This window comes from Pan paniscus, chromosome 15 (genome assembly GCF_029289425.2).
Source record: "Pan paniscus chromosome 15, NHGRI_mPanPan1-v2.0_pri, whole genome shotgun sequence".
In the NCBI taxonomy this organism is placed as follows: Eukaryota; Metazoa; Chordata; class Mammalia; order Primates; family Hominidae; genus Pan; species Pan paniscus.
This window is the reverse complement of record NC_073264.2, coordinates 59,367,225-59,394,310: the sequence shown is the minus strand read 5'-3', so window position 1 is coordinate 59,394,310 and position 27,086 is coordinate 59,367,225. Positions and strand designations below refer to the sequence as shown.

Below are 27,086 nucleotides of genomic sequence, written 5' to 3'. Positions count from 1 at the left end.
TAAAGATTAACAGTGACTGATGACCACCAGTTACTTCATATGAAAGTGGGAAACCGTATCAGTTATTTGTCCACTAAGTTGGTAGGTGCTTTTTGTACAAAAGCCCAGGAGAATATGATCTGTAAATTCTAGTTGAGTGATGAAGATGGGGCTTTGAATTAATCTACAGTCTTGGAATTAATTAATTCTGCAGCATTTTAACCAGGGAATTTTTCAGTAGTCATAAATCTATATTTTAATACTGAGTAAATGTCCTCATTTACCCCCACCAATTTTGTAAAGCAGATATTAACCAAACTTCAATAGTTATAAGACAAAAATTTAATGAAAATTGGACAGTATGTATAATCCAGGGCTAAATAGTTACATTGGACTGGAGTAGAAATTTAAAATACAATAGATGCTGGAATAAATGTTACATATTATCATCATCTGATTCATCTTCTTCCTTCAGAGATTCCTGTTAAGAGAAAACAGGTGTTTAAAATTGATTTTTAAAATTGTTATATCCCACACCTGTGGGCAAGTTAAGCTACAACAACCTGAATTAAGTGGTTAAATTCCTCTACTTGTAACTGAATGAACAGTTTTAGAATAAGATACCCAAGCAAAGTTAATTAAGCAAATGTTGCTCTAACATGCAATGACTGTATCTTCGATAGAATATATACTTAAGAGGCCTGGTGCAGTGGTTCATGCCTGTAATCCCAGCACTTCGTGGGGGCCAAAGTAGGCAGATCATGTGAGTTCAAGAGTTTGAAACTAGCCTGGTGAAAACCCGTCTCTGTATTATTGGTGAAGCCAAAAATACAAAAGTAGCCAGGTATGGTGGCATGTTCCTGTAATCCCAGCTACTTGGGAGGCGGAGGCAGGAGGATCGCTTGAACCCTGGAGGCAGAGGTTGCAGTGAGCAGAGATGGTGCCACTGCCCTCCAGCCTGGGTGACAGAGCAAGACTCCGTCTCAAAAAAAAAAAAAAAAAAAAAAAACAACAAATATATTTAAAGTATTAAAAGTCTTAAAAAACTCTTTGCAATCTAAACCTCCCAAGTTTTTTTTTTTTTGGAACCAAGGCAACTTTACCCACTAGAGATAACCTAGAAAATTTCTATCTTTAGTTCAGCTGAACTCTCAGTGTTATTTCATAGAAACCACCCCAGTCTATTTATATTATTCAACACATAATTTTGGTTAGAGAATTTTTTTTTTTTTAAATTAGGGATGGGGGTCTTGCTGTGCTGCTCAGGCTGGTCTCAAACTCCTGGGCTAAGTGATTCCCTGACTGTACCTGGCCAAGAGAAGTTTTTGTGCTGTGGCTTACCTTAGCATATTTCTCTGCTTCTTCTCTTATATCTTTTGGAACAATTTCATGTCTTCCATTAGTTACTGTAAATTAAGCCACATGTGTAAATGAATTTTAAATTGAGTACCATATTGTAACTTGCAGTATACCATAGGATCTACCCAATCCACATATCTGACTCACCTAAGGTTGCAAAGTTGTACTATGAGTAATACTCGAATATTTTTGTGTGCTGCTTCTACATGAGATTATATGTGTCTACATATTAAGTTCTTATGGAAATGAAAGTAAATTATGCTATTTATAAATCCTGAGCATTAATTTATAGCATAATATCTTAAAACCATGAAATGGATGTTTCAAAAAATAACCTGTTCACAACTTAAGTCAATTATTAAGCAGAACTTTCCCTTCATTAGACAACCTAGTAAATTTGCTTTAGCTTTCATTATATTAGAAAGGACACTCAGTTGTAAATTAGCTGTGGTACAGATCATTCCTAAGGCAAATAAATGTACAAAAATAACTTACATTCACCAACCCAGCTGAGTTCTAGTTCAAAAGCTTTATCCTTAACTTCGTCATGTACTATGTAAATTCTAGAATAGAAAAGGGAAAGGTAAGATTTTGGTAACCTCCAAACATTGAAGTAGTTCACAGACCCATAGTCAGTACAAATTAGAATGTCCATCCATAATAAAAGTATGTATAAAATTACACAGACACATTCTACATAGTATTTAACATTAGAGAAGACAAATTACACAGGGACTGAAATAAAATGAAACATCTACTCTCCCGACAAATGTTGAATATACCTAATCAACCCAAGTTCAGTTTATTTTTGCACATTGCTTTAGAGATATAACTTGGCTGGGCACAGTGGCTCACACCTGTAATCCCAACACTTTGGGAGACCAAGGCGGATGGATCACTTGAGGTCAGTTCGAGACTAGCCTGGCCAACATGGTGAAACCCTGTCTCTACTAAGAAACAAAAATCAGCCAGGTGTGGTGGTGGGCACCTGTAATCTCAGCTACTCAGGAGGCTAAGGCAGGAGAATTCCTTGAACCCGGGAGGCAGGGGTTGCAGTGAGCCAAGATCACACTACTGCACTCCATCCTGGGCTACAGTAGAGCGAGACTCCATCTCAGAAAAAAAAAAAAGATACAACTATAAAAGATACCTCATAAAGAACACGGATTCACTAGGAAGAGGTGTCATTAACTGTGCCCTTTTAGAATATTTTGTCCATTAATTTAAATATATTTAAAACCAACTAATTGGCTGGAGATGGTGGCTTGTGCCTGTAATCCTAGCACTTTGGGGAGGCAGAGGCGGGTGGATCATGAGGTCAGGAGTTCGAGACCATCCTGGCCAACATGGTGAACCCACGTCTCTACTAAAAATAGAAAAATTAGCCAGGTGAGGTGGCATAGGCCTGTAGTCCCAACTACTCGGGAAACTGAGGCAGGAGACTTGCTTGAACCCAGGAGGTGGGGGCTGCAGTGAGCCGAGATCACGCCACTGCACTCCAGCCTGGGCAACAGAGTGAGACTCTGTTTCAAAAAACTAAAAAAAAAAAACTAATTTATGTGCTTGCAATTATATGGTCTCTTCAACCTATAGCTTCTTGGCAGTAGTCTTTTTAAGCTCCTTGTCCATTTTATAATGGCATATATGCCACATAACCTGGCCTTCACATTGTAGTACTTTACAAATTACAGCAAAGGAGGAGGCACTGTCATGCAACATATTAAAGTAACATAAAAAGTATCAAGAGGCCAGGTGCGGTGGTTCACATCTGTAATCCCAGCACTTTGGGAGGCCAAGGTGGGTGGATCACAAGGTCAGGAGTTCAAGACCAGCCTGGCCAAGATGGTAAAGCCTGTCTCTACTAAAAATACAAAAATTAGCCAGGCGTGGTGGTGGGCGCCTGTAATCCCAGCTACTTGAGAGGCTGATGCAGGAGAATTGCTTGAACACGGGAGGCGGAGGTTGCAGTGAGCCAAGATCGTGCCACTGCCCTCCAGTCTGGACGACAGAGTGAGACTCCATCTCAAAAAAAAAAAGTATCAAATTAAGTACAGTAGCAGAGTATAGCTTTATCTAATACTATGCACTGAGTTACATACCTTACTTTTTGGAGGGTCTTCTAAAACCTTGCTATAATATGAGAGGATCTTGATTTTCTAGAACTAAGTAAAAGATAACATGCTGCTCCATTTTCTTAAATGATGAAGGGATGGCTTTCCTAACATGGAACACTTAGCAGATGACTACCATTATACCTAAATATAAAAGATGGTAAGAACTGATTTCCAGAAGGACTTCAAAGGATTGGTTCGGTGAAGGAAACAGAGTATATCATGATAACATACTATATAATTCAAGGAAGATATCTGACTTCCTTTCTTAGCAGCTCTGCTGCATGTTGGTTCCTAGTGTTGCCATTATTAACTGACAATCATAGAATGGCTTCTGCTTGCTTCACAACTGAAACTAGGAGGGCGGAGGGGAGGAGGTGGCAAGAGGGGTAAAGGCAGTAGCAGTAATGATGGACCGGTTAATAAGAGACTCTGAGTGTGATATAAATAGTATGTTTATTAAACAATAGAGCCCATTGGAATTTTTTTCTTCCACGTATTGTTAGATGTAAAACCTGATACACTACCATACAGACAGGTGATTGACTAGACCTTGTTTATGTAGTTCTAATGTGGAATACTTAAGAGTTGTTATGAATTACGATTATCCATAACTTTTGAATCTAAAAAGCTGGCTACACAACGTATTCTGTTGGAATCTTTTTGTAATACCAAATGTCTACAGTCTTTGATCTAGAGAATCACAAAATTTTAGAAACATCACTACCCAGGTTAATTGACTTTTTTATTGTTTACTGTCCAAATACCTGTTACATATTAATAGTATTCTACTTTATATACCTGTAATAAACTATTCAGGGTTTCTTAAGCTGGTTTTTGAAATGTTTTGTAATACTGCTCTTCTTACCTTGTTATAGGAACTTTTATAATAAACCTGAAAAAGTGAAACATATCTTTCCCAAATAAATAGCAGATTATATAAATGAGCCAGCTTCATGGATCATGTATTGAAATAATTAGTTGTAACCTATAAAGTTTGTAAGCATTCTTACAATAGAGGCAATCTTAAGATTACTATTATTAGGACTTAAGAGATTTGAGAAGTTGGGAGCTAACAAATTAAGACCCTAATGGTATATGTCCTTAACCTGTAACAGCAGTTTATTTTGTCAAGCTATTTTCCCCATCCTATTCATTACTACTAAAAAATATTGCTTAAAAACATTTTCTTCCTTCGTGAGGCTTCTTAGAATGTTAAATTTACCTTCTAAAAATTATTCACTAAGTTATTTTACAGGAAAACAGCTTCTTAGGATTAATGTAATATATATATGCAAAGGTCAAGTGAAATATTTTTGTGGATGGTAAGAAAAATTTCAACTTACATTTTTGCAACTTCTTTAACGATATCACGGCAGGTCATTTCTTTCATCTATAGAAAATAAAATGTATATTGTTCATCAGAAGAACATTTTCCACTTGTGTAATAACTATTTTCACTTTTATACTCAGATATAAAACCAAGGAAAATAACCTAAAGTCTGAAAAAGACCAGAATCGAAGTTTCCTGATTCATATTTTAATGTTTTGAAATTTATACTCCAGGCTGGGTGCAGTGGCTTGTGCCTGTAATCCCAGCACTTTGGGAGGCCGAGGCGGCCGGATTGCCTGAAGTCAGAAGTTCAAGACCAGCCTGACCAACACGGTGAAACCCTGTCTCTACTTAAAAATACAAAAGAGCTGGGCATGGAGGTGGTGCGCGCCTGTAACCCTAGCTACTCGGGAGGCTGAGGCCTAAGAATCTCTTGAACCCAGGAGGCAGAGGTTGTAGTGAGCCGGGATCACGCCACTGCACTCTAGCCTGGGCGACAGAGAGAGAGACTGTCTTAAAAAAAAAAAAAAAAAAAAAAAAAGGAAAAGAAAAAAATTTATACGCCAAAAAAGATATTCTGAGATAACCTGTAGTTACCACTAACTTTGTGACAAAATTATAAAAATCCACAGCCATCTATGAATCTGTAGGCAGACCTGAAGTTTGAACAACTGGTGAAGACATCTGATTTTCTTTATAGCCAAGTTAGGATAACAAAATGCAAACAAGTCATTAATATTTACTATATGCAAGATACAGAAAGATGAAGGAAGGAGTAAGAAGTTATCCTTCGTGGAACTATTCAAAGCAAAAATGCAAAATACCAGGGAAAGCTTTGAAGAACCAAGATTTGAGCAGGTTCTTAGAATATAGATTGGATTGGATTTGATTTCAAGAAAGATGAACATGTAAAGCAGAAGTGGGAAGCCAAAAACTTTTTTCCAAATTAGAATTAAGCATTCTTTCAATGAACACTTGGAAATCAAGGTAGAAAAATATCCCTAGGGCCTAGCTGAGGAGTCTGTATGTTGTTGGGTTTTGATAGTAACCAGTCCAAGATTTTATTATTCGACATGGGTTTCTGAATAGACAGGCATTTCTGAACAGACATGACAGGATCAAAACAATGTTTGAGCAAACTGCCCTTCATCTACTGTGGATATGTTGGGGGATGATGGAATATAGTGAAAGATAACGGGTGCTCATACAGCAGTCTAGACTTAAGGTGATTCAACTACTATATATTAAACTAGATTATCTTTTATTTTTTAATTTTGAAATCTGGATGCTCAAGCTCTGCCTGCACAACCACATGAGGAAGAAGGAACAATGACAACAAAAATAACACTAAATTTAAATTTAAGAGTACTACTTTTAGGAAATAGACAAACCATTATTTGGGTACAACTAAAGGCAACTGGCATGGACTCAAATATTTTGGGGAAGAAAAAGACAAAGAGATCTAAGGAAGAAAATGCGAACCTTGATAGTTTGAAATAGTTAAAAAGACAGTGTAGAAACTGCTTAGGCAGTTTGATTATGGACTATTAGATGATACTTGGGTCTGATAATGGTATAAGGAGAATGAAGTATTTAGGGATCCAATATTACGCCTGCAGCTTTTTTCAAATAGTTCATGGGGGAGGGGGATGTGTAAGTGGTTAACTGAAGTCTAACTAGATAGGTTTGTTGTAAGCTTAGGATGTTTACAGTTCTTCATGTTAAGTTGAGTGTGATGGGAAGGGAAAGAATACTGATCTTTAAATTTTTGTCCTTAGTTCTGTATTTAGTGAATTAATTGCATCCTAAAAAGTCAAACTTGAAAAGCACATTTTAAATGGCAAATCTATTTTTTACATGTTTGTGAAGTTTTTATTTTTTAGTAAACAGACCATCAGAAGAGAACAATGATACAGAGCAGGGGTCAGCAGATGGATTTTGTAAAGCATCAACTTGTAAATATTTTCAAGTTTATTAGCTGTATGGCTCTGGTTTCTGTTCCCTGTTCCAAATGTTAAAGTCTACTGTTGTATTCTAAAAGCAGCCATGGACTGAATGTAGCTGTGTTCCAATAAAACTTACACAAAAGCAGGCAGTGGGCCATAATTTGCAACACCTGATTCACAGCATAATTTTGTCACAAACTGAAAGTGTTCCTCAATTAAAGTGATTTTTTTTTCTTGATTTTTCTCTGGGATTTATTGTTTTTCCCATTCCTTGCTAGGATTTAACTACAGAAAGACAGATAGTAACTGCTCTAAATATTCTAATTTCCTTTATTTTTTTGAGATAAGGTGTCGCTCTGTTGCCCTGGCTGGAGTGCAGTGGCGTGATCATAGCTCACTGTAGCCCCCAACTCCTGGCTGGGGCTCAAACAGTCCTCCTGCCTCAGCCTCCCAAGTGCCTGGGACTACAGGCACGCACCACCTCACCTCGCTAACATTTTGTTTTGGGAGATAGGGTCTTACTCTTTTGCCCAGCCTGGTCTTGGAACTCCTGGGCTCAAGCAGTCCTCCCAACTTGGCCTACCAAACTGGTAGGATTACAGGGGTAATCCCCCTCAACTGACATAAATATTCTAATTTTCAAATTTCCATATAATAGTATGGAGAGATGAAAACAAAAGGAAAAGAGTAGAAGATAGGAACCTAGCATCATACTAGTAAGTGTGCAATGGAAAAGAACATAGGTCTAAGACTCATAAGGTCTGGATACTGTTCAGAACCAGCTGATTCTGTGGTCCTATGCAGTGTGTTTAATCTGCAGTTGAGCTTGGGCTAAATGACCTCTATGATCCTTTTGTCAGCTTTACTAAAATACGAAACAAATTAGGTTTTATAGGGGGTTCTAGAACTTAGCACTGTATAAATGCCAAGCACTAATAAATATTTTCTAGAAGCTGGTCTTAAATAAGTTGAATGAGTAATTAGTTGAGCAAGGTTCTAGTACAGCATTAACATTAAATGTATGTGAAATTGTATCTCACTTCAGTTTACCAAAACACTGATAAATGGTATGCCTGCTTTTTAGGCAAGTTTCTGACAGGTAATCAATAATATTGAAACAGTATCCATGAAGTCTTTAAGTTGATCAACGCATGGCTAAAAGGAAAACCAAGTTTTAAGAAAACTTTTTCACACTAATAGCTGAATTTTGTGAAAGAAAAAGTGGGTAGTTGTAAGAGTGTAGGCTTTATGCCTTATCTGGCTAGGAGCAAAGCTAAGAGAACCGGTGGAGCACAGCCAGACATAAAAGCTGTGTTCCAAAGAAAGAATATAGGAAAAATATAACTTTTTATTAACTCAAAATTTTAAACAAAATTTTCAAACTAGAGCTCACAGAGATTCATAAATAGGTTTCAAGGATTTTGTGAAATCATATCAAAAGTTGTGTTTTTCTAGACTGAGGCTTTATAGCAGTTATTCAGATTCTATAAAGGGATGTATAACACAACTCTACAGATAATATGTTACCAGCTTTCCCATTCAGTGACTTAGCAGCTTCATAAACTCTCAACATCAAACCACACTATATCCTTACACCGAGCTTCCCCAGCCACAGGCCACATGGGGCCAAACACAAATTCGTAAACTTTCTTAACACATTATGAGATTTTTTTTTTAAGCTCATCAGCTATCATTAGTGTTGGTGTATTTTATGTGTGGCCCAGGGAAGCCAAATGGTTGGACATCCCTGCCTTAGACTGAAATGTCTGTGGTGATAAAATTTCACTGCATTAGGATGACGACGTAGTAAAAATTCAAGCATTAATTATTACCTGAAGCTTCTCTATTTCCGTCTTTGCAGCTTGCCTGGCTTTGCCAATGGCACAGCCCCAATAACCCTATTTAGAAAAAAATATATATAATCACTGAATTAGTACACTATCATATGTAATTAATGACTACTAATGTTTCTATAACCTAGTGAAAGGATGTTAAATGACTTTTAAAAGCAAGTATAGAAAAATACAGTCAAACACATTCTGATGAATGCCAAAGGGCTCAAAAATATTAAAATACCAAACAATTCCAAAACAACCTGTATTTTTAATAAAGGTATATCCAAAAATATGTAAATTATGTAATCATATACACTTTAAGACATTTTGGGGAACAGGAACGGAAAAGATTTTAGCACTATGACAATGAAAAATGAAATTATATATTCCTGAGAGACAGAAATAAAGTTAATTCCTATGAGTTCAGTACTCTAAACCCCCAATTTTATTATTTTGTAAATTTTTTTAAAGATAAGGATGCACAGCTGGGTGTGGTGGCTCATGCCTGTAATCCCAGCACTATGGAAGGCCGAGGTGGGCAGATTACCTCAGGTCAGGAGTTGGAGACCGGCCTGGCCAACATTGTAAAACCCTGTCTCTACTAAAAATACAAAAAAATTAGCTAGGTGTGGTGGCAGGTGCCTGTAATGCCAGCTACTCCAGAGGCTGAGGCAGGAGAATCACTTGAATCTGGGAGGCAGAGGTTGCAGTGAGCTGAGACCACGCCACTGCACTCCAGCCTGGGCAACAGTGAGACTCCATCAAAAAAAAAAAAAAAAAAAAAAAGGATGCACACATATATACTTCTGTTACAGCAAAATATATTTAAGAATCTTCATTTTCTTCAATTAGTAAAAACGACAAAAATGTAAGGATAAGAAAACAGTTAAGAAACGGTAACAGGCCGGGTGCAGTGGCTCACACAAAGTGCTTGTAATCCCAGCACTTTGGGAAGCTGAGGCACGTGGATCACTTGAGGCCAGGAGTTCCAGACCAGCCTGGGCAAGATGGTGAAACTCTGTCTCTACTAAAAATACAAAAATTAGCCAGGTGTGATGGTACAGGCCTGTAATCCCAGCTACTTGAGAGGCTGAGGCACAAGAATCCCTTGAATCCGGGAGGCAGAGGTTACAGTGAGCCAAGATTGCACCACTGCAGTCCAGCCTGGGCGACAGAGCAAGACTCTGTCTCAAAAAAAAAAAAAAAAAAAAGAAATGGTAATAATTTAGGGAAAACTCTTAGAAATCACATTTAAACCTTCTCTTTAAAAGGGAAGGCAGGGCAAGGTGGCTCACGCCTATAATCCCAGCATTTTGGGAGACCAAGGTGGGCGGATTACTTGAGATCAGGAGTTCGAGACCAGCCTGGCTAACATGGTGAAACCTCGTCTCTACTGAAAATACAAAAATTAGCCGGGTGTGGTGATGCATGCTTCTAATCCCAGCCTACTTGGGAGGCTGAGGCAGAATTGCTTGAACTGGGGAGGTGGAGGTTTGGTGCCACTGCACTCCAGTCTGGGTGACAGAGCAAGACGCTGTCTCAAACAAAATTAGGTCCGGCACTGTGGGTCACGCCTGTAATCCTTGCACTTTGGCAGGCCGGGGTGGGCAGACCACCTGAGGTCAGGAGTTGGAGACCAGCTGGCCAACATGGCAAAACCCCATCTGTACTAAAAATACAAAAATTAACCAGGCATGGTAGCACATGCCTGTAATCCCAGCTAATCAGGAGGCTGAGACAGGAGAATTGCTTGAACCTAGGAGGCGGAAGAGGTTGCAGTGAACCAAGATCGAGCCACTGCACTCCAGCCTGGGAGACAGAGTGACACTCCATCTTATAAATAAATAAAAGGGATGACATGGCTGGACATCGATGCTCACGCCTGTAGTCCCACCATTTTGGGAGTCCAAGGCAGGAGGACTGCTTAAGGCCAGGAGTTTGAGACCAGCCCTGGGAACGTGGAAAGACCTTGTCTCTATAGACACCAAAAAAATACAAAAATTAGCTAGGCATGGTGGCATGAGCCTGTAGTCCCAGCTACTTGGGAGGCTTAGGTAGGAGGATCGCCTGAGCCCAGGAGTTAAGAGGCTGAAGTGAGCTATGACTGTCACTGCACTCCAGCCTGGGCAAGAATGAGGAAAAAAGAAAAAAGACATTAAATACAGTTTTAAGACAGTGTTTATAGTAATAAAGGAAAATCACATATTCAAAATACTATATGCACTATATAGTTTCTATAAATAACGTACTGAAAACAAAAAATCTTTCCTCTGCCTCGTATCGGTTATTAATGATAAGAAAACATGGCTGGGCCTCGTGGCTCACACCTGTAATACTCGCACTTTGGGAGACCCAGGTGGGTAGATCTCTTGAGGACTGGAATTCAAGACCAGTCTGGCCAACATGGCAAAGGCCTGTCTCTACTAAAAATAAAAAAAATTAGCCAGGTGGTGCACACCTGTAATCCCAGCTACCCGGGAGGCTGAGGCAGAAGAATTGTTTGAACCTGGGGGGCAGAGGTTGCAGTGAGCTGTGATCACACCACTGTGCTCCAGCCTGGGCCACAGTGAGACCCTGTTCCCCCAAAAAGGAAAAAAAAAAAATTCTGTTGGACAAGAGGTTGTTGTAAAAAAAAAAAAAAAGAAAAATTACTTTCCTTGAATGAGTTTTTTTAAAATTTCATATAATCTTATAATGAGACTTAAATGCTAATGAAATACCATTAAACTAAAATAGAATTTCAAATGATTCAAAATTACTCACGTATGAAACACCTGATGGGTCAATCATGTAGAGTTGCGCACCGTCATTCACACTGTAAGACCCTAACATGAAACTGCATGAAAGTATACAAACAGCTTAAACCATGGCAATAACATAAAAGTATTTTTGAAAAAATTATTTTAAAATGCAGTTATATTTTCTTTCTGAGATAAATTACTAATACACATATAACTCATAGTAAGTACTTTGAAACAGTGGTTTCAATTAAAACTAGTACATGAGATTATTCAAAATTCATGTAGCTTTTGTTTGTTTAGTATTAATCTTTCTGATGAAGGTCTCCTGGAAAGTCTAGCAGTACAGGGAAAGGAGTAACGATAGATGAAAACCACAACTATGAGAGGGCCCAATAAATAAGGCATAAACACAAAAAGATCAAGGGAACAAAATTCCTGACGGAGAGTATACTGAATCCATGTGAAATTCTTTCCACCCTTCATTCTATTTCCCAATATCCTGCCAATCATTTCTCTGCAATAATCAGAATTGGTTCAGTGTATTTTTCTGTGCTCAACAAATTAGGCTATTAGCTGATTGTATGAAATACTGATTTTCTGAAATTGCGACATACAGTGGGCACCGTTTCCATGAGTTCTGCATCTGTGGATTCAACAAACCACAGATAGAAAACTTTCAAAAAACATTGCTTCTGTACTGAACAACTGTGATTTTCTTGTCATTATTCCCTAAACAATACAGTGTAACAGCTATTTACACTGTGTTAGGTATTGCAAGTAATCTAGAGATGACAACATACAGGAGGATATGCACAGGTTATATGCAAATACTTAACCATTTTATATCAGGGACTTCAGCAACCTTGGATTTTGGTATTCATGGGAGGTCCTAAAACCAATCCCCCACAAATACCAAGGGACAACTATATTTGCCTTAGAGTAGAAAAGAAATCAGCAGCATCTTACACATCATCTTATATGCGGAATATTTTAACTATTCAATTCCCATCCCTACCGTCATTTCCTTCCATTTTCTACCCTGATATGAGACTTATCCTTCAGAATATGTAGCTCACTGTCACTATTTTAAAGCCTTTCAACATTTCTTTGAAGAAAAATCAGCATGGAGCACAGACTTTTATATGACTGGACCCCTTCCTACATCAGTATCATCTCTAAACCTCATACTCTACACACCAAGCATACTTAACTCTCTCTGGCGCACGTATTTTCGTACCAGTTCCTGTGCTTGCAACTACCAAGTCTCCCTACATCTCACACTCTTCCTTGCCTCCTGGCCAGAAAGAGTCCGTTCCCTAATTGTTGTCCCTTTATCATATCACTAATATTTTATCAATGTGACTTCACACCTGTGTCTCCATATTTATGACTAACTCAGTGCCCAATAGATGTTTACTAAAAAAGTTCTCTCTGGCCCAGTGCGGTGGCTCACGCCTGTAATCCCAGCACTTTGGGAGGCCGAGGTGGATCACTTGAGGTCAGGAGTTTGAGACCAGCCTGGCCAACATGGCGAAACCCCGACTCTACTAAAAATAAAAAAATTAGCCGGGCGTGGTGGCAGGTGCTTGTAATCCCTGCTACTCAGGAGGTTGAGGCAGGAGAATAGCTTGAACCCGGGAGGCAGAGGTTGCAGTGACCCGAGATCATGCCACTGCATTCCAGCCTGGGCGACAGAGCGAGACTCCATCTCAAAACAAAAAAAAAAAAAAAAAAAAAAAAGTTATGAAAAAAAGTTATCTCTACTATTCTTACTCCCTTAAAAAGAGTAGAGAAGTTAACTGATGAACTCAGAGCTCAGTTGAAAGGTATTTTACATGGTCTGAAAACAAAGTGTTTCATAATGTAATTTAACTGAGAAGCTTAAGAATGACTAATGTCAGCCTGGGCAGCATGGTGAGACCCCGTCTCTACAAAAAAAAATTTTGTTAATTAGCCAGGCATGGTGGCCCATGCCTGTGGTCCCAGCTACTTGGGAGGCTGAGGTAGGAGCATCGCTTGAGCCAGGTCAAAGCTGCAGTCAGCCATGATGGCACCACTGCACTCCAGCTCAGGTGACAGCAACTGTCTCAAAAAGTAAAAACATAAAACACTAATGTAATATTACCAATAGAATAAAACTCAAGTTTTCTTTAATATCTTAGTAATTAAATATGACTGATGATAAACAACTCAAAGGTAGGACTACAGCTGAGCACTCAGATGTTAGTATATGTATTATTTTGACCAAACATGTTTGACTGTTTTAAGTCATAAGCCAAACATGTCTTTTCATTTTAGAAAAATCTAGTCACAAGTCTTCTCTGTGAAGCCAAATTTGAATATTTATACCTATTCCAGGTCTTTATGCAGCTGAATCCCCACTTTACCCCACAATAAAATATCAGCACTTCAACAGAAAGAGAAACCGTGCCTAATGGGAATTGTGAGACGTAATTTTTAAAATTACCTAAGAATATCAGGGACTAACACCGAGAGCTTATTATAATCAGATTAAAGTCATTGTTATCAGTTCCTTGTTTTATAATCACTTCAGATCTATATAGTCCTTTTCACTATTGAAACCTTTTTTTTTTTTTTTTTTTTTTTTTTTAAAGAGGCAGAGTCTCTATTGCGCCGGCTAGAGTACAGTGGTATGGCCACAGCTCATTCCAGCCTTCAACTCCTGGGCTCAAATGATCCTCTCAAGCAGCTCCTAAGTAGCTGTGACTACAGGCATGTGATACTGCACCTGGCTAAATTTTAAATTTTTTTTGTAGAGATAGGTTCTCACTGCGTTGGCCAGGCTGGTCTCATACTTCTGGGCACAAGGGATCCTCCCACCTCAACCTCCCAAAGTACTGGGATTACAGGCGTGAGCCATGGCACCCAGCCTCAAGTAGTTTCTATGTACACTGTTTTATTTAATCATTGCCCTAATACTTATCGACAAGAGTTTCTATTTTTAAGTATGTAAAAGGCTAAGATGCTGGGGAACATAATAAATATCTATAGTACAGATCTGCCTTTTGAATAATTCACAAAATTTCTTACCTGCAGCCAAAAGGTCTAACAGCACTGTAGAGTGTATATGCATGCACATACATGGCCACTCTGTCTGCAAGATGCTATGGAGGGAAGCAGAAGAGCTTATTAATAAACTTCTATTACTGTCCAAAAGGTTCCTCAATATGTTATCAACTTACTTTTAGTGGAATGTTGTAGCCAAAGTTAGATCTAAAGTTGGAAGCTTCTTCTCTTGCTATGTCTGCTAAAGAACGAGCATCTGCCAACAAACCTGCTACTGCCTGAAAAAAAAGCACCAATTTACTAGAGGAACACATTCCTATCACAAATCAAAGTCTGCAATTAATACAGACTTATTAAACATTTTTTTAACAAGTATTACCATTCAAAATAAACTTTTTTGGCTTAAAGGTCTCTCTACAAGGCATTTTGATGCTTGAGTATGAAATTATAATTTAGAAATTTAGTAAGTATAACTTCATTGCTTTGTCCAATGTTCATATTCAGGACATTTCCTTTTTTTTTTTTTTTTTTTTTGATACAGAGTCTTGCTCTGTCACCAGGGCTGGAGTGCAGTGGCATGATCTCCGCTCACTTCAAACTCTGCCTCCTGGGTTCATGCCATTCTCCTGCCTCAGCCTCCTGAGTAGCTGGGACTACAGGCGCCTGCCACCATGCCCGGCTAATTTTTTTGTATTTTTAGTAGAGATGGGGTTTCACCATGTCAGCCAGGATGGTCTTGATCTCCTGACCTCGTGATCTGCCCGCCTCAGTCTCCTAAAGTGCTGGGATTACAGGCGTGAGCCACCATGCCCGGCCAATATTCAGGACTACTTCTATCATAAATCCTCTTCCCCTGATTTACTACCACTACCTCATTATAACGAATAAAAACCATGGGTCTTGGTCAGATTTTTTTTTTTTTTTTTTTTTGAGACAGAGTCTCACTGTGTCACCTAGGCTGGAGCACAATGGCACCATCTGGGCTCACTTCAACCTTTGCCTCTCAGGTTCAAGGGATTCTCCTGCCTCAGCCTCCCCAGTAGCTGGGATTGGCTAATTTTTATATTTTTAGTAGAGACAGGGTTTGGTTTCGCCATGTTGGCCAGGCTGGTCTTGAACTCCTGACCTCAGGTGATCTGCCTGCCTCAGCCTCCCAAAATGTTGGGATTATGGGTGTGAGCCGCCGTGCCCGGCCCAAATTTGATCTTTTCTCTAAAGTTATTAGAGGTTGAGGATATCTAATCCAAAAATCTGAAATTTAAAACGCTTCAGAATCTGAAACTTTTTGAGTGCCAACATGACACTCAAAGGAAATGCTCAGGCCGGACCTGGTGGCTCACACCTGTAATCCCAGCACTTTGGGAGGCCAAGGCAGGTGGATCACAAGGTCACGAGTTCAAGACCAGCCTGGCCAAGATGGTGAAATGCCGTCTCTACTAAAAATACAAAAATTAGCCAGGCGTGGTGGCAGGCACCTGTAATCCCAGTTACTTGGGAGGCCGAGGCAGAGAATTGCTTGAACCTGGGAGGCGGAAGTTGCAGTGAGCCGAGATCGCGCCACTGCACTCCATCCTGGGCAACAGAGCGAGACTCCATCTCAAAAAAAAAAAAAAAAAAAAAAAAGGCTCAGTAGAGCTTTTTGGATTTTGAATTTTCAGATTAAGGATGCTCAGCTGATGAGTATATAATGCAGATATTCCAAAATCGAAAAATATCCGATATACTGCTGGTCCCAAGCATTTTTGATGAGAGATACTCAACCTGTAACTGTTTTGTTCTAAAAGGCAAATCGCAAATCTTTTTTCAGCCTATTGGCTGAATAAACTACAATGATAAACCATTCCAAGATTTGCGGCTTAGAACTGCAGTTACTAGGCCGGGCGCGATGGCTCATGCCTGTGATGCCAGCACTTTGGGAGGCCGAGGCGGGGGGATCACCTGAGGTCAGGAGTTTGAAACCAGCCTGGACAACATGGTGAAACCCCTACTAAAAATACAAAAATTAGTCAGGTTTGGTGGCGGGCACCTATAATCCTACCTACTCCCAAGGCTGAGCCACAAGAATCACTTGAACCCGGGAGGCGGAGGCTGCAGTGAGCCGAGATCACGCCACTACACTCCAGCCTGAGCAACAGAATGAGACTTTGTCTCAAAACAAAAACAAAAACAAAAACAGAATTGCAGTTACTATGTATGTGCCGAGAGGCCCTCAGGCACTGCAGTGAAATCACATGTTAGTGTGGCATATCTTTTTTTTTGAGATGGAGTTTTGCTCTTGTTGCCCAGGCTAGAGCACAGTGGTGCAATCGCGGCTTACCACAACCTCCACCTCCCAGGTTCAAGGGATTCTCCTGCCTCAGCCTCCCGAGTAGCTGGGAGTACAGGCATGCGCCACCACGCCCGGCTAATTTTTGTATTTTTAGTAGAGACAGGGTTTCTCCATGTTGGTCAGGCTGGTCTTGAACTTCCGACCTCAGGTGATCCGCCCGCCTTGGCCTCCAAAAGTGCTGGGATTACAGGTGTGAGCCACTGCACCTGGCCTAGTGTGGCACATTTTAAGTTTGGAGAAAAATGTCCAAGTAGTTCCGTTTGAACATTAGATCGTTTTACTACATTCCTTTCAATGCCACCACATCTTTGAGAAGCTTGGCTGTTAGTGGTTGCTGTGAAAAAAAGTAAGTACTGTGCAAAAATCAGTGTGGAACAGGAAATGACAGTGGCCACATCCAAATTTGGGAGGTTGTGCAGTGTATATACTAGAAATTTTGGTTGCTTAAAATAAAACATTTTAATTTTTAAATAAAAATATTTTTCACTATGTGTGTATTTAAAAAAAAAAACGGCTACTAAGTTTTTAGGATGTAAACACTAAGTTCTTTGGATCTAAATACTTAATAAATGAAACCATTAGGTATTTTCGGCCTAGGGAAGCCATGAGAAAAACTACTGAGACACTTAAGGTACCATAAACCAACCAAGTTTTTGAAACCCTCTAGCCCAGGACAGTTACAGAATTTAAAAGTGGTATCAAAATCTTTAATAGGCTTTTTTTCCTACGCTACCCAGTAATAGTAATAATGATAATTACTAAGAGATACTGTGCACTCATTACATGTTAAGCATTTTACATAATAATTTTTAACCTCACAACAACTGTATGTGCCAAGTACTATTATCACTCGTTTTGCAGACAAGGAAATGCGTGTTTAGAATAGCTTCCCCAAGGTAACCCATGCCAGTAAGTTACACCACTTAAAGAATCTTCTGTTGCTTTAGAGAAAGCTTACTGTAAAGTCATATAATTCTCAAATCACTTGAAGATGACAACTGTGGAAGGAGGGAGGATATTAAGTCTTAATTTTCTCCAGCCCTCTTCAATGTCTAATGTTGACCGGGCACATTGGCTCATGCCTGTAATCTCAGCAACTCAAGAAGCTGAGGCGGGAGGATCGCTTGAGCCCAGGAGTTCAAGACCAGCCTGAGCAACACAGCAAGATCATATCTCTTAAAAAAACTAAAAAATTAGCCAGGTGTGATGGCACACTTGTAGTCACAGCTATTTGGGAGGCTGAGGCAGAAGAATCACTTGAGCCCAGGAGCGCAAGGCTGTAGTGAGCTATGATCATGCCACTGCACTCAAGCCTGGGCAACAGAGCAAGACCTCTGTGTGTGTGTGTGTGTGTGTGTGTGTGTGTGTGTGTGTGTGTGTGTGTGTGTGTGTGTGTGTGTGTGTGTGTGTGTGTGTATATATATGCATGCATAATTTTTTTCAAAATATTAACTTTTGCTAGTACATAAATGAATACAAGATCACCTCCTACTAGCTAGGTTACAATCTAGCAAGTTTCATCAAAACATATCAGTTTCACTGGCAATAATAAATCTGTTAAGCATTATTCTTAGCAAACTAATACAAGAAGAGAAAACCAAAAACCACATGTTCTCTCTTATAAGTGGAAGCTAAATGATGAGAATTCATGGATACAAAGACAGGAACAACAGACATTGGGGCCTACTTGAGGGTGGAGGGTGGGAGGAGGAAGAGGATCAGAAAAAATAACTATTGGGTCCTCGGCTTAGTACCTGGGTGACGAAAAAAATCTGTACAACAACAACAACAACAACAACAAAACAGTAAAAAGAAAATGTATATATACACAATGGAATACTATTCATCCTTTAAAAAGAATAAAATGCTAGGCTGGGCACGCTGGCTCACGCCTATAATCCCAGCACTTTGGGAGGCCGAGGCGGGTAGATCACTGGAGTTCAGGAGTCCGAGACCAGCCTGACCAACATGGTGAAACCCCGTCTCTACTAAAAATACAAAAATTAGCTGGGTGTGGCGGCTTATGTCTGTAATCCCAGCTACTTGAGAGTCTGAGGCAGGAGAATTGCTTGAACCCGGGAGGCAGAGGTTGCAGTGAGCTGAGATCGCGCCATTGCACTCCTTCCTGGATGACAGAGTGAGACTCCATCTCAAAAAATAAAATAAAATCCTGTCATTTGCAGCAAAATAAAAAAATCTGTTCAGGAGAAACATATTGTTGAGATAAAATAATCTTTGAAGAAGAAAAAAATTAGCTTTATGGTTTACTGGTTATACTTTACCAGTACTTTTTGTGTTTGTGTGTAACATTAAATCTCATTTAGATATAAGAAAGCTATCAGCTGAACGATGTGGGTCATATAAGGTGTCTTTTCATTTAGAAAGGGCTCTTGAGTAACATGCAGACCCAAGTTTGAATCCCAGCTTTTCTTTACTTGCTGTGCATCTATTTTTTCACCTGTGAAAATGGCATTAGGCCGGGCGCAGTGGCTCACGCCTATAATCCCAGCACTTTGGGAGGCTGAGGCGGGCAGATGGATCACTTGAGGTCAGGAGTTCGAGACCAGCCTGGCCAACATGGTGAAACCCTGCCTTTACTAAAAATATAAAAATTAGCTGGGCATGGTAGCGGGCACCTGTAGTCCCAGCTACTTGGGAGGCTGAGGTAGGAGAATCGCTTGAACCCAGGAGGCAGAGGCTGCAATAAGCTGAGATGGCGCCACTGCACTCCGGCCTGGGTGACAGAGCCAGACTCTTGTCTCAAACCAAAAAAAAAAAAAAAAAAAGAAAATGACATTGATATAACCTTCACTGGGTTGTCAAGATTAAACAAGGTAATTTATGTAAAGAGCTCCCAGCATAAAACCTAATATAGAGATATTCTCCTTTCTTCCTTTCCTTTTCAGGTGGCAGGGTTAGAATCATTTGATTCTTTTTTTTTTTTTTTTTTTTCGGTAGTGGTTCTCACTAAGCCAAGTCTGCCATCTATGTAGGGTAACTTTAGTATATACCAGTCATGTATCTATGGCTTGGCTTGCAATTTAGTCACTCATAACTTAGATACCAGCTGCATGAATAACTTAATTTCAGTGATGCCCTATGAAACTATTATGGATGTGTTCACTTTTCCTTTTCATTAAACATCCTTTTCTGATGTTCCACCTTATATAAAGGTGTTCGCTATCTGATGGCATCTTTACTTTGACAGTGATCCCCACAAGAGATACAGAAAGCTAAAGATTCTTCACCTCTCAAGCATATACCTTCATTAGTGATGTGTGCTGCCAAGATCTCATTTCTATGCATACTCCCCACCCCTCTCCCTCACCTGCTCTTCTTTCAGCAACTTGGTTTTTCCCCCATCACTAATAAGGTTATGAGAATGCTGCCTTTCTACTGGACAGTGAACTGGACAAATGCAGTAACTTGCTCTGATTACTTTTGTGACTGCACAGTGATCTATTCCAATCAGTTACTTCAAAAGAAATTGGACAAGACAAAAAGGAACATTTTAAACATGACCTTACCATTCCAACATGCCGATCAACATTAAAAAGTCTTTTGTTGGAACCTTCTTCATAAAGTTTAGAAAGGACTAATTTTTCTACCCCAAAGACAACACCATCTTTGCATCTGATTCCAATAGCTGTACTGAAACAAGGAGAAGAAAATCAGTTTTTTAACTGAAAATAAAAGAAACTTCATAAACTTAAGTTTAACAAAAAAACAAAATAAGTAACATTTAAGGCATGCCAAATACCTTAAAACATTTGAAAACCAGGAAGAGAAAACACACTAAAGTGTAATAAATACATTAAATCCATATAAATATCATGTGACCCTCCCTCCAGAATCTAGTACATCATTTGACTAAAAATATATTAATATGTAAGTATAAAAATGATGCTAATGAAACACAATATGGCTCAGTGTCTGGCTTATGATAATCATGTTATAAACAAATGTTGACATAAATTCATGTCCATTAAAAATGGTACATAACAGACATAAAAGGTTAGATACAAACTAAAAAGTTAACAGTGACTGCTCTGGGTAGAAGGATTATGATTTATTCTTCCTTTTGCTCATCTCTTTCTTCCAATTTTTCCATAATAAACATATTGCTTCTAATACGTATATAAAAATAAAATATATGTTCTGCTACAACTGTTTAAAATAAAAAGATCTTAAAATAACCTCTTAAGACCAGGCACAGTGGCTCACACCTGTAATCTCAGCACTTTGGGATGCTGAGGCAGGAGGATCTTTTAAGCCCAGGAGTCCAAGACGAGCCTGGGCAACATGGCGAAACCTGGCTTAGCCAGGCATGGTGGTACACGCCTGTAGTCCCAGCTACCTGGGAGGCTGAGGTGAGAGATTGCTTGAGCCCAGTTAGGTGGTGGCTGCAGTGAGCCAAGATTGCACCACTGCACACCAGTCTGTGCAACAGAGTGAGACCCTGTCTCACACACACACACAACCTCAAGTAAAATGTGGAGAAATTACATGTTGCCATTTCAAGATGAAAATGTGTTACACTTTATTCTTCTATTCCTTTTTGATAAAGGTAGTTCTGATCGGAAACAATAGAGACAAAATAAGCAATGCTTGATTGTACAGTTTTCTGGTAAAATTATCTCAACTTTCTCTTTCTTCTTTTTTTTAATTTTAAAGAAATGGAGTCTTGCCATGCTGCCCAGGCTTGAATTGAAGTCTGAGGCTCAAGTAATCCTCTCACCTCAGCCTCAGTAGCTGGGACTACCGGCACAACTTCTCTATTTTGGATAACAGCATCACCAAGCTCTACATCCTCCATGTTGAGCTTCTATTTACTATTAAATTTTTTTCTTCAAAATTTCCTTCATGTCCACTTCTTTACAATAATTATACCAGCATTGGGATCCTTATAATTTCAGGCCTAGATTACTACACCATCTTTTCTACTTCTCTAATCCATTTTATCTAAGACCAGCCTAATTCCTAGCTGTGTTTCATTTTGCCATAGTCACAATCTAAAAAGGGATCCACAATCTAAAAAGCAGGGGAATTGTGTTATTCACAGGCCTCTTAAAATCTGATGAAACTATGGCATTTCCTCCCAGAAAAATGAACAACAGATGCACACAACAAATTTTCTAAGAATTTCTGACACTCCTTCCCCAACACTTTAGGTGTCTTCTTCCATGGCTCCCCTTGCAAGTTTAAACTCCTAAGGGTCTGGCAGAGCCCCCTGAGCATATTCAATTTCCTGTTATAAATTCTGTACTCTACTGGTTACCTCACTGTCAACCTTCAAAAACCTCATGTTCATTTTTGATTCCATGTCTTTGAGGTTATCCTGGATGCTAGAATACATTTCCTCTTCACTACTGCCTATTTAAATGAATTTCCCCAAAAGGTTTGCAAACTTAGTTGAACTCAAGCAGTACAGGTCAGAATGTAACCTCAGGACTTTGGAAGGCCCAAGTGAAAGGATTGCCTGAGGCCAGGAGTTCAAGACCAGCCAGGCCAACATTTTGAAACTCTGTCCCTATTTTTTTTTTTTTTGGAGATGGAGTCTCGCTCTGTTGCCCCAGCTGGAGTACAGTGGCGTGATCTTGGCTCACTGCAACCTCCATCTCCCGGGTTCAAGTGATTCTCCTGTCTCAACCTCCCAAGTAGCTGGGATTACAGGCGCGCACTGCCATGCCCGGCTAATTTTTTGTATTTTCAGTAGAGACGGGATTTCACCATGTTGCTCAGGCTGGTCTCGAACTCCTGAGCTCAAGCAATCCACCTGCCTCAGCCTCCCAAAGTGCTAGGATTACAGGCGTGGCTCACGCCCAGCAGGAAGCCTGTCTTAATTATCTCAACTCAACATCTTCCACACTGTTTAAAACATTCTTGAAAATCTGGAAATCTCTGAGATCCTTTCAGGCAGTCTTCGAGGTCAAAATTATTTTCATAAGAATTCAAAGACTTCGGCTGGGTGCGGTGGCTCACACCTATAATACCAGCACTTTGGGAGGCCTAAGCAGGCGGATCACTTGGGCTCAGGAGTTTGAGACCAGCCTGGGCCACATGGTGAAACCCTGTCTCTACAAAAAATTTGCCAGGCGTGGTGGCACATGCCTGCAGTCCCAACTACCTTGTGGGGCTGAGGGAGGAGAATAGCTCGAGACCAGGAGGTCGAGTCTGCAGTAAGCTGTAATCACACCACTGCACTCCAGCCTGGGTGACAAAGCGAGATCCTATGTCCTGCCCCCAAAAAAAGTTTTTTTTAAAAAAAAGGAATAATAGGCCAGGCGCAGTGACTCACACCTGTAATCCCATCACTTTGGGAGGCCAAGGCAGGAGGATTACTTGAGCCCAAAAGTTCAAGACCAGCCGAGGCAACATAGTGAGTGAGACCATGCCTCTTTTTTAAAATAAATAAACATTTTTTTAAAAAATAAGAAACTAGCATTTGTTCACTTTGGGTGTAGTATCAAAGGACAGGTTAATACATCTTTAAAAAGAAGAACTTTTAGGCCGGGCGCCGTGGCTCATGCCTGTAATCCCAGCACTTTGGGAGGCTGAGGCAGGCGGATCACCTGAGGTCAGGAGTTCGAGACCAGCCTGACCAACATGGAGAAACCCTGTCTCTACTAAAAATACAAAATTAGCTGGCCATGGTGGTGCATGTCTGTAATCCCAGCTACTTGGGAGGCTGAGAGAATTGCTTGAACCTGGGAGGCAGAGGTTGCGGCGAGCCAACATTGTGCCACTGCACCCCAGCCTGGGCAACAAGAGTGAAACTACGTCTCATTTTTAAAATCCTAGCTTTTTCTGAGACAGAGTCTCTGTTGCTTAGGCTGGAGTGCAGTGGTGCAATCTTGGCTCACTGCAACGTCCACCTGCCAGGTTCAAGTGATTCTCCTGCCTCAGCCTCCCAAGTAGCTGAAACTACGACGTGTGCCATCACACCCGGCTAATTTTTGTATTCTGTTATTTTTTAGTAGAGACAGGGTTTTACCATGTTGGCCAGGCTGGTCTCAAACTCCTGACCTCAGGTGATCCGCCCGCCTCAGCCTCCCAAAGTGCTGGGATTACAGGCATGAGCCACCACGCCCGGCTGCATTTTTTCTTCATTCAGGAAAAAACACATTCGTTTTTAAGGTTTCAATTTTTTAAAGATATTTCCTCATCTTTGCATAAATCTGACTTTTTAAAATCGTATTTAGGCTGGCCGCGGTGACTCACGTCTATAATCCCAGCTCTTTGTAATCAACGAGAAATATAGGACTGGGGCTACTCTCTGGGAGTCCGAGGTGAGCGGATCACTTGAGGCCAGGGGTTTGAGACCAGCCTGGCCAACGTGGCAAAACCCTGTCTCTACTAAAAATGCAAAAATTATCCGGGCATGGTGGCACATGCCTGTAATCCCAGCTACTGGGGAGGTTGAGGCAAGAGAATCACTTGAACCCAGGAGGCGGAGGTTGCAGTGAGCCAAGATCGTGCCACTGCACTCTAGCCTGGGTGACAGAGTGAGACTCAGGTCTCAAAACAGAGACAGACATAGAAAAAATCTTTGCTGAATCGAACATGTGACTAATTGCATAAGACATTTAAAACACAAGATGTATGAGAAATAAAAAATAACAAGGTCACAAACCTAATGGCTGAGGAAGCCTATGATACAAATCAAGAATTTGAAAATGGAAAACAAGATGATAATGAATGTGATTTATACACTCTGCAACATGGAAAATCTAAGTGGATAATCCTGGAATCAACGAGAAATATAGGACTGGGGCTCTGGAAATGAATAAATTGAGATTTGGGGACATATACTAATTTGTACCAAAGTAACATAACAAAGCCTAATCGCCAAAAATATATAAAATAAAAGGAGACATGTAATACCTGGTTAAATGTTTCTTACCTACTATTTTCCACAGCCTTCATAGCATATTCAACTTGAAAAACTCTTCCGTCAGGAGAGAATGTAGAGGCTGACAGGTCATACTTAAGGAGAAAAGGGCAACAGTAAGCTTGTATCTTTGGCAGTAATGACCATACAGTTTCTTCCCCTCTAAATGGCTGAAACATCAGGAACCTGTTATATCCCAACAAAGACCTTGCTTTCAAGAGAGGAAAGGGAAACTTGTCAGAGCAGCAACAGTAGCTAAGATAAAGCTATATACCTTAGATTTCAGCTATTGAAGAGTAATGGATACAGGTCCCAGGTGAAGTCAGAACACTTTTCACCCAGACTACAAAACTCATTTTTGAAAAAGATTAATATGGGGCAGTAGAACCAGCACTGGAGTTCGAACATTTAAATTTGTAACGATAATTCTGCCATTAACAAACTAAAAGACTTCAAACAAATCATTCGGCATTCACCAAGCAGTTAATGGTATCTATTATGTTACTCACTATATGGAATACAAAGGTATACTCATTCATTAAGTCCTTCAATTTCACATCAGACATGAATCTAGGTGCTAGAGGTACAGCAGTAAATCAGAAAAGGCACTAAGATGAAAATAAAAGAGTAAAGCAATGAACTACTACAGACTACATCATCAGGGAAGGCCTTCTGGGCGGTTATATTTAGGCTGAGTCAAACCTAAATGACAAGGAGCTAGCCATTTAAGATATGAAGGAAAAGTCTTCTTGGCATTTGGCACAAAGATCTTAGGGTAGAAATAAGGCTAGCACAGTCAAGAAACAGAAATAAGGTCACTGTGTCCCAAGCACTGTAAGCAGCAGAAAGAAGAGTAAACTGTGTTAGTGAGGTAGCTGAGGGCCAGATTATGTTGGGTCTTCCAGGATGGAAAAAGGACTTTGTATTTTATTCTAAATGCAATGAGAAATTTAAGCAGGGGGAGTGGTATCATCTATATTTTTAAAAACATCATTCTGGCTTTATGTGGAAAATAAGTTGTAGAGAGAACAACAGAAGCAAAGATAAGGTGTTCCAAAGATAGTGGTAGTAGCTTAGACGAGAGAAGAGGTAGAAGGGAATATTTTTTGAGAGTAGAGTAAAATATAAAAATAATAAAAATAAACTTGCTAGGCCGGGCGTGATGGCTCATGCCTGTAATCCCAGCACTTTGGGAGGGTGAGGCGGGCTGATCACAAGGTCAAGAGATGGAGACCATCCTGGCCAACATGGTGAAACCTCATCTCTACGAAAAATACAAAAATTAGCTGGGCGTGGTGGTGCGCACCTGTAGTCCCAGCTCTTCGGGAGGCTGAGACAGGAGAATTGCTTGAACCTGGGAGGCACAGGTTGCAGTGAGCCAAGATCGTGCCACTGCACTCCAGCCTGGCAACAGAGCAAGACTCCGTCTCAAACAAAATAAAAATAAAAAAATAAACTTGCTAAAGCGTTGGTTCTGGGAGTAAAGTAAAAAAAGGAATTAAAGATGAATGACAGATTTTTTCATATGACCATTCACTGAGCTGAAGACTGTAGTAGATGCAAAATGGCAAGGTGAGGAGAAAACCCAGAGCTCTACTTTCACATGCAGTACGAAATGACTATTAAACGATCAAGTGGACAGACATGTCAAGCAGACAAACAAATATTCGTATCTGGAGTTCTTGGGAGAAATGAAGACAGAAGATAAGCCTTCAGCAGTGGTACTTTCTGAGTCTGTTTCCTGATCTGTTAAACCCAGATCATTAACCCTACCATTGTTACTAAAATATCCCACATGGTTACATTATCAAGTATTCTTTAAAAGGTTTGTAGAATGAAATACTATTAATTGAAGGTAATATTAATATAATTGCAAAGTCAGTTTGCTACAAGATTTAATACTGAGCATTTACTTATCCAAGAAAAGTATGGCAGAACTTCAGCATTCATAACCGAATGGATTAAACCATTCCAGACATAAGTTACCTATTATCAAATTTAGAACACCAGTACTTGAACTTAAGGCTGAGCATGAGAATCTTGTTAAGAAGTAGAAATTGAGGAACTGAGAAACTCATTATTCAATAACTCTAGTGCAAATAACCAATAAATCTTTTAGAAACTGTATTTTCTATATAGAGAAGTACATAAAAGGAGTAAACTGACTGCACATATGCAATACGTTTAACAAAGGAAAGCCAAACAAGTTAACAAGTCCCACTGCAAAATCCTCAACAGTCTATGAAAAGTCTGAAGCTGTTAAGTTCCTAAGTAACCATTTAAACGTTTACGGAATAAATGCCTACAAGCGCTGTTAGGTAATTTGTATAGGAAAAACGAGAAAGGAAAAACTGAAGGATTCATCAGATTGTTTTTCAGACAATTTTTATTAGTTCTGTTCCGACAGGATTTCCAGTGACTCTTAAACTGAGCGGTCAATGATCTGCACACTTAAAGACAGAGAAGGCCCGTGAATCAGCAGCACCCTGGGAACTGCAAACGCAGTACACAAAAAGCACGATCTCCAGACCCCGG

At 39.9% G+C, this 27,086-nt stretch overlaps 1 protein-coding gene across 1 annotated transcript in view; it reads right to left on the bottom strand.

Moving 5' to 3' along the window:
• Window positions 1-303: 303 nt before the first annotated feature.
• The window catches only part of PSMA3 (proteasome 20S subunit alpha 3), a 29,462-nt gene continuing 2,679 nt past the window's right edge, over window positions 304-27,086 (bottom strand). Inside the window, exons 2-11 of the mRNA XM_008957014.5 lie at window positions 24,564-24,646; window positions 20,188-20,311; window positions 14,508-14,609; window positions 14,356-14,429; window positions 11,327-11,399; window positions 8,561-8,626; window positions 4,796-4,842; window positions 1,834-1,901; window positions 1,321-1,385; window positions 304-460 (exon numbers count right to left, since the gene is read on the bottom strand). Of these exons, the coding sequence (XP_008955262.1) occupies window positions 416-460; window positions 1,321-1,385; window positions 1,834-1,901; window positions 4,796-4,842; window positions 8,561-8,626; window positions 11,327-11,399; window positions 14,356-14,429; window positions 14,508-14,609; window positions 20,188-20,311; window positions 24,564-24,646 (747 nt within the window). The 3' untranslated portion in view covers window positions 304-415. The remainder of the gene's footprint in view (window positions 461-1,320; window positions 1,386-1,833; window positions 1,902-4,795; window positions 4,843-8,560; window positions 8,627-11,326; window positions 11,400-14,355; window positions 14,430-14,507; window positions 14,610-20,187; window positions 20,312-24,563; window positions 24,647-27,086) is intronic.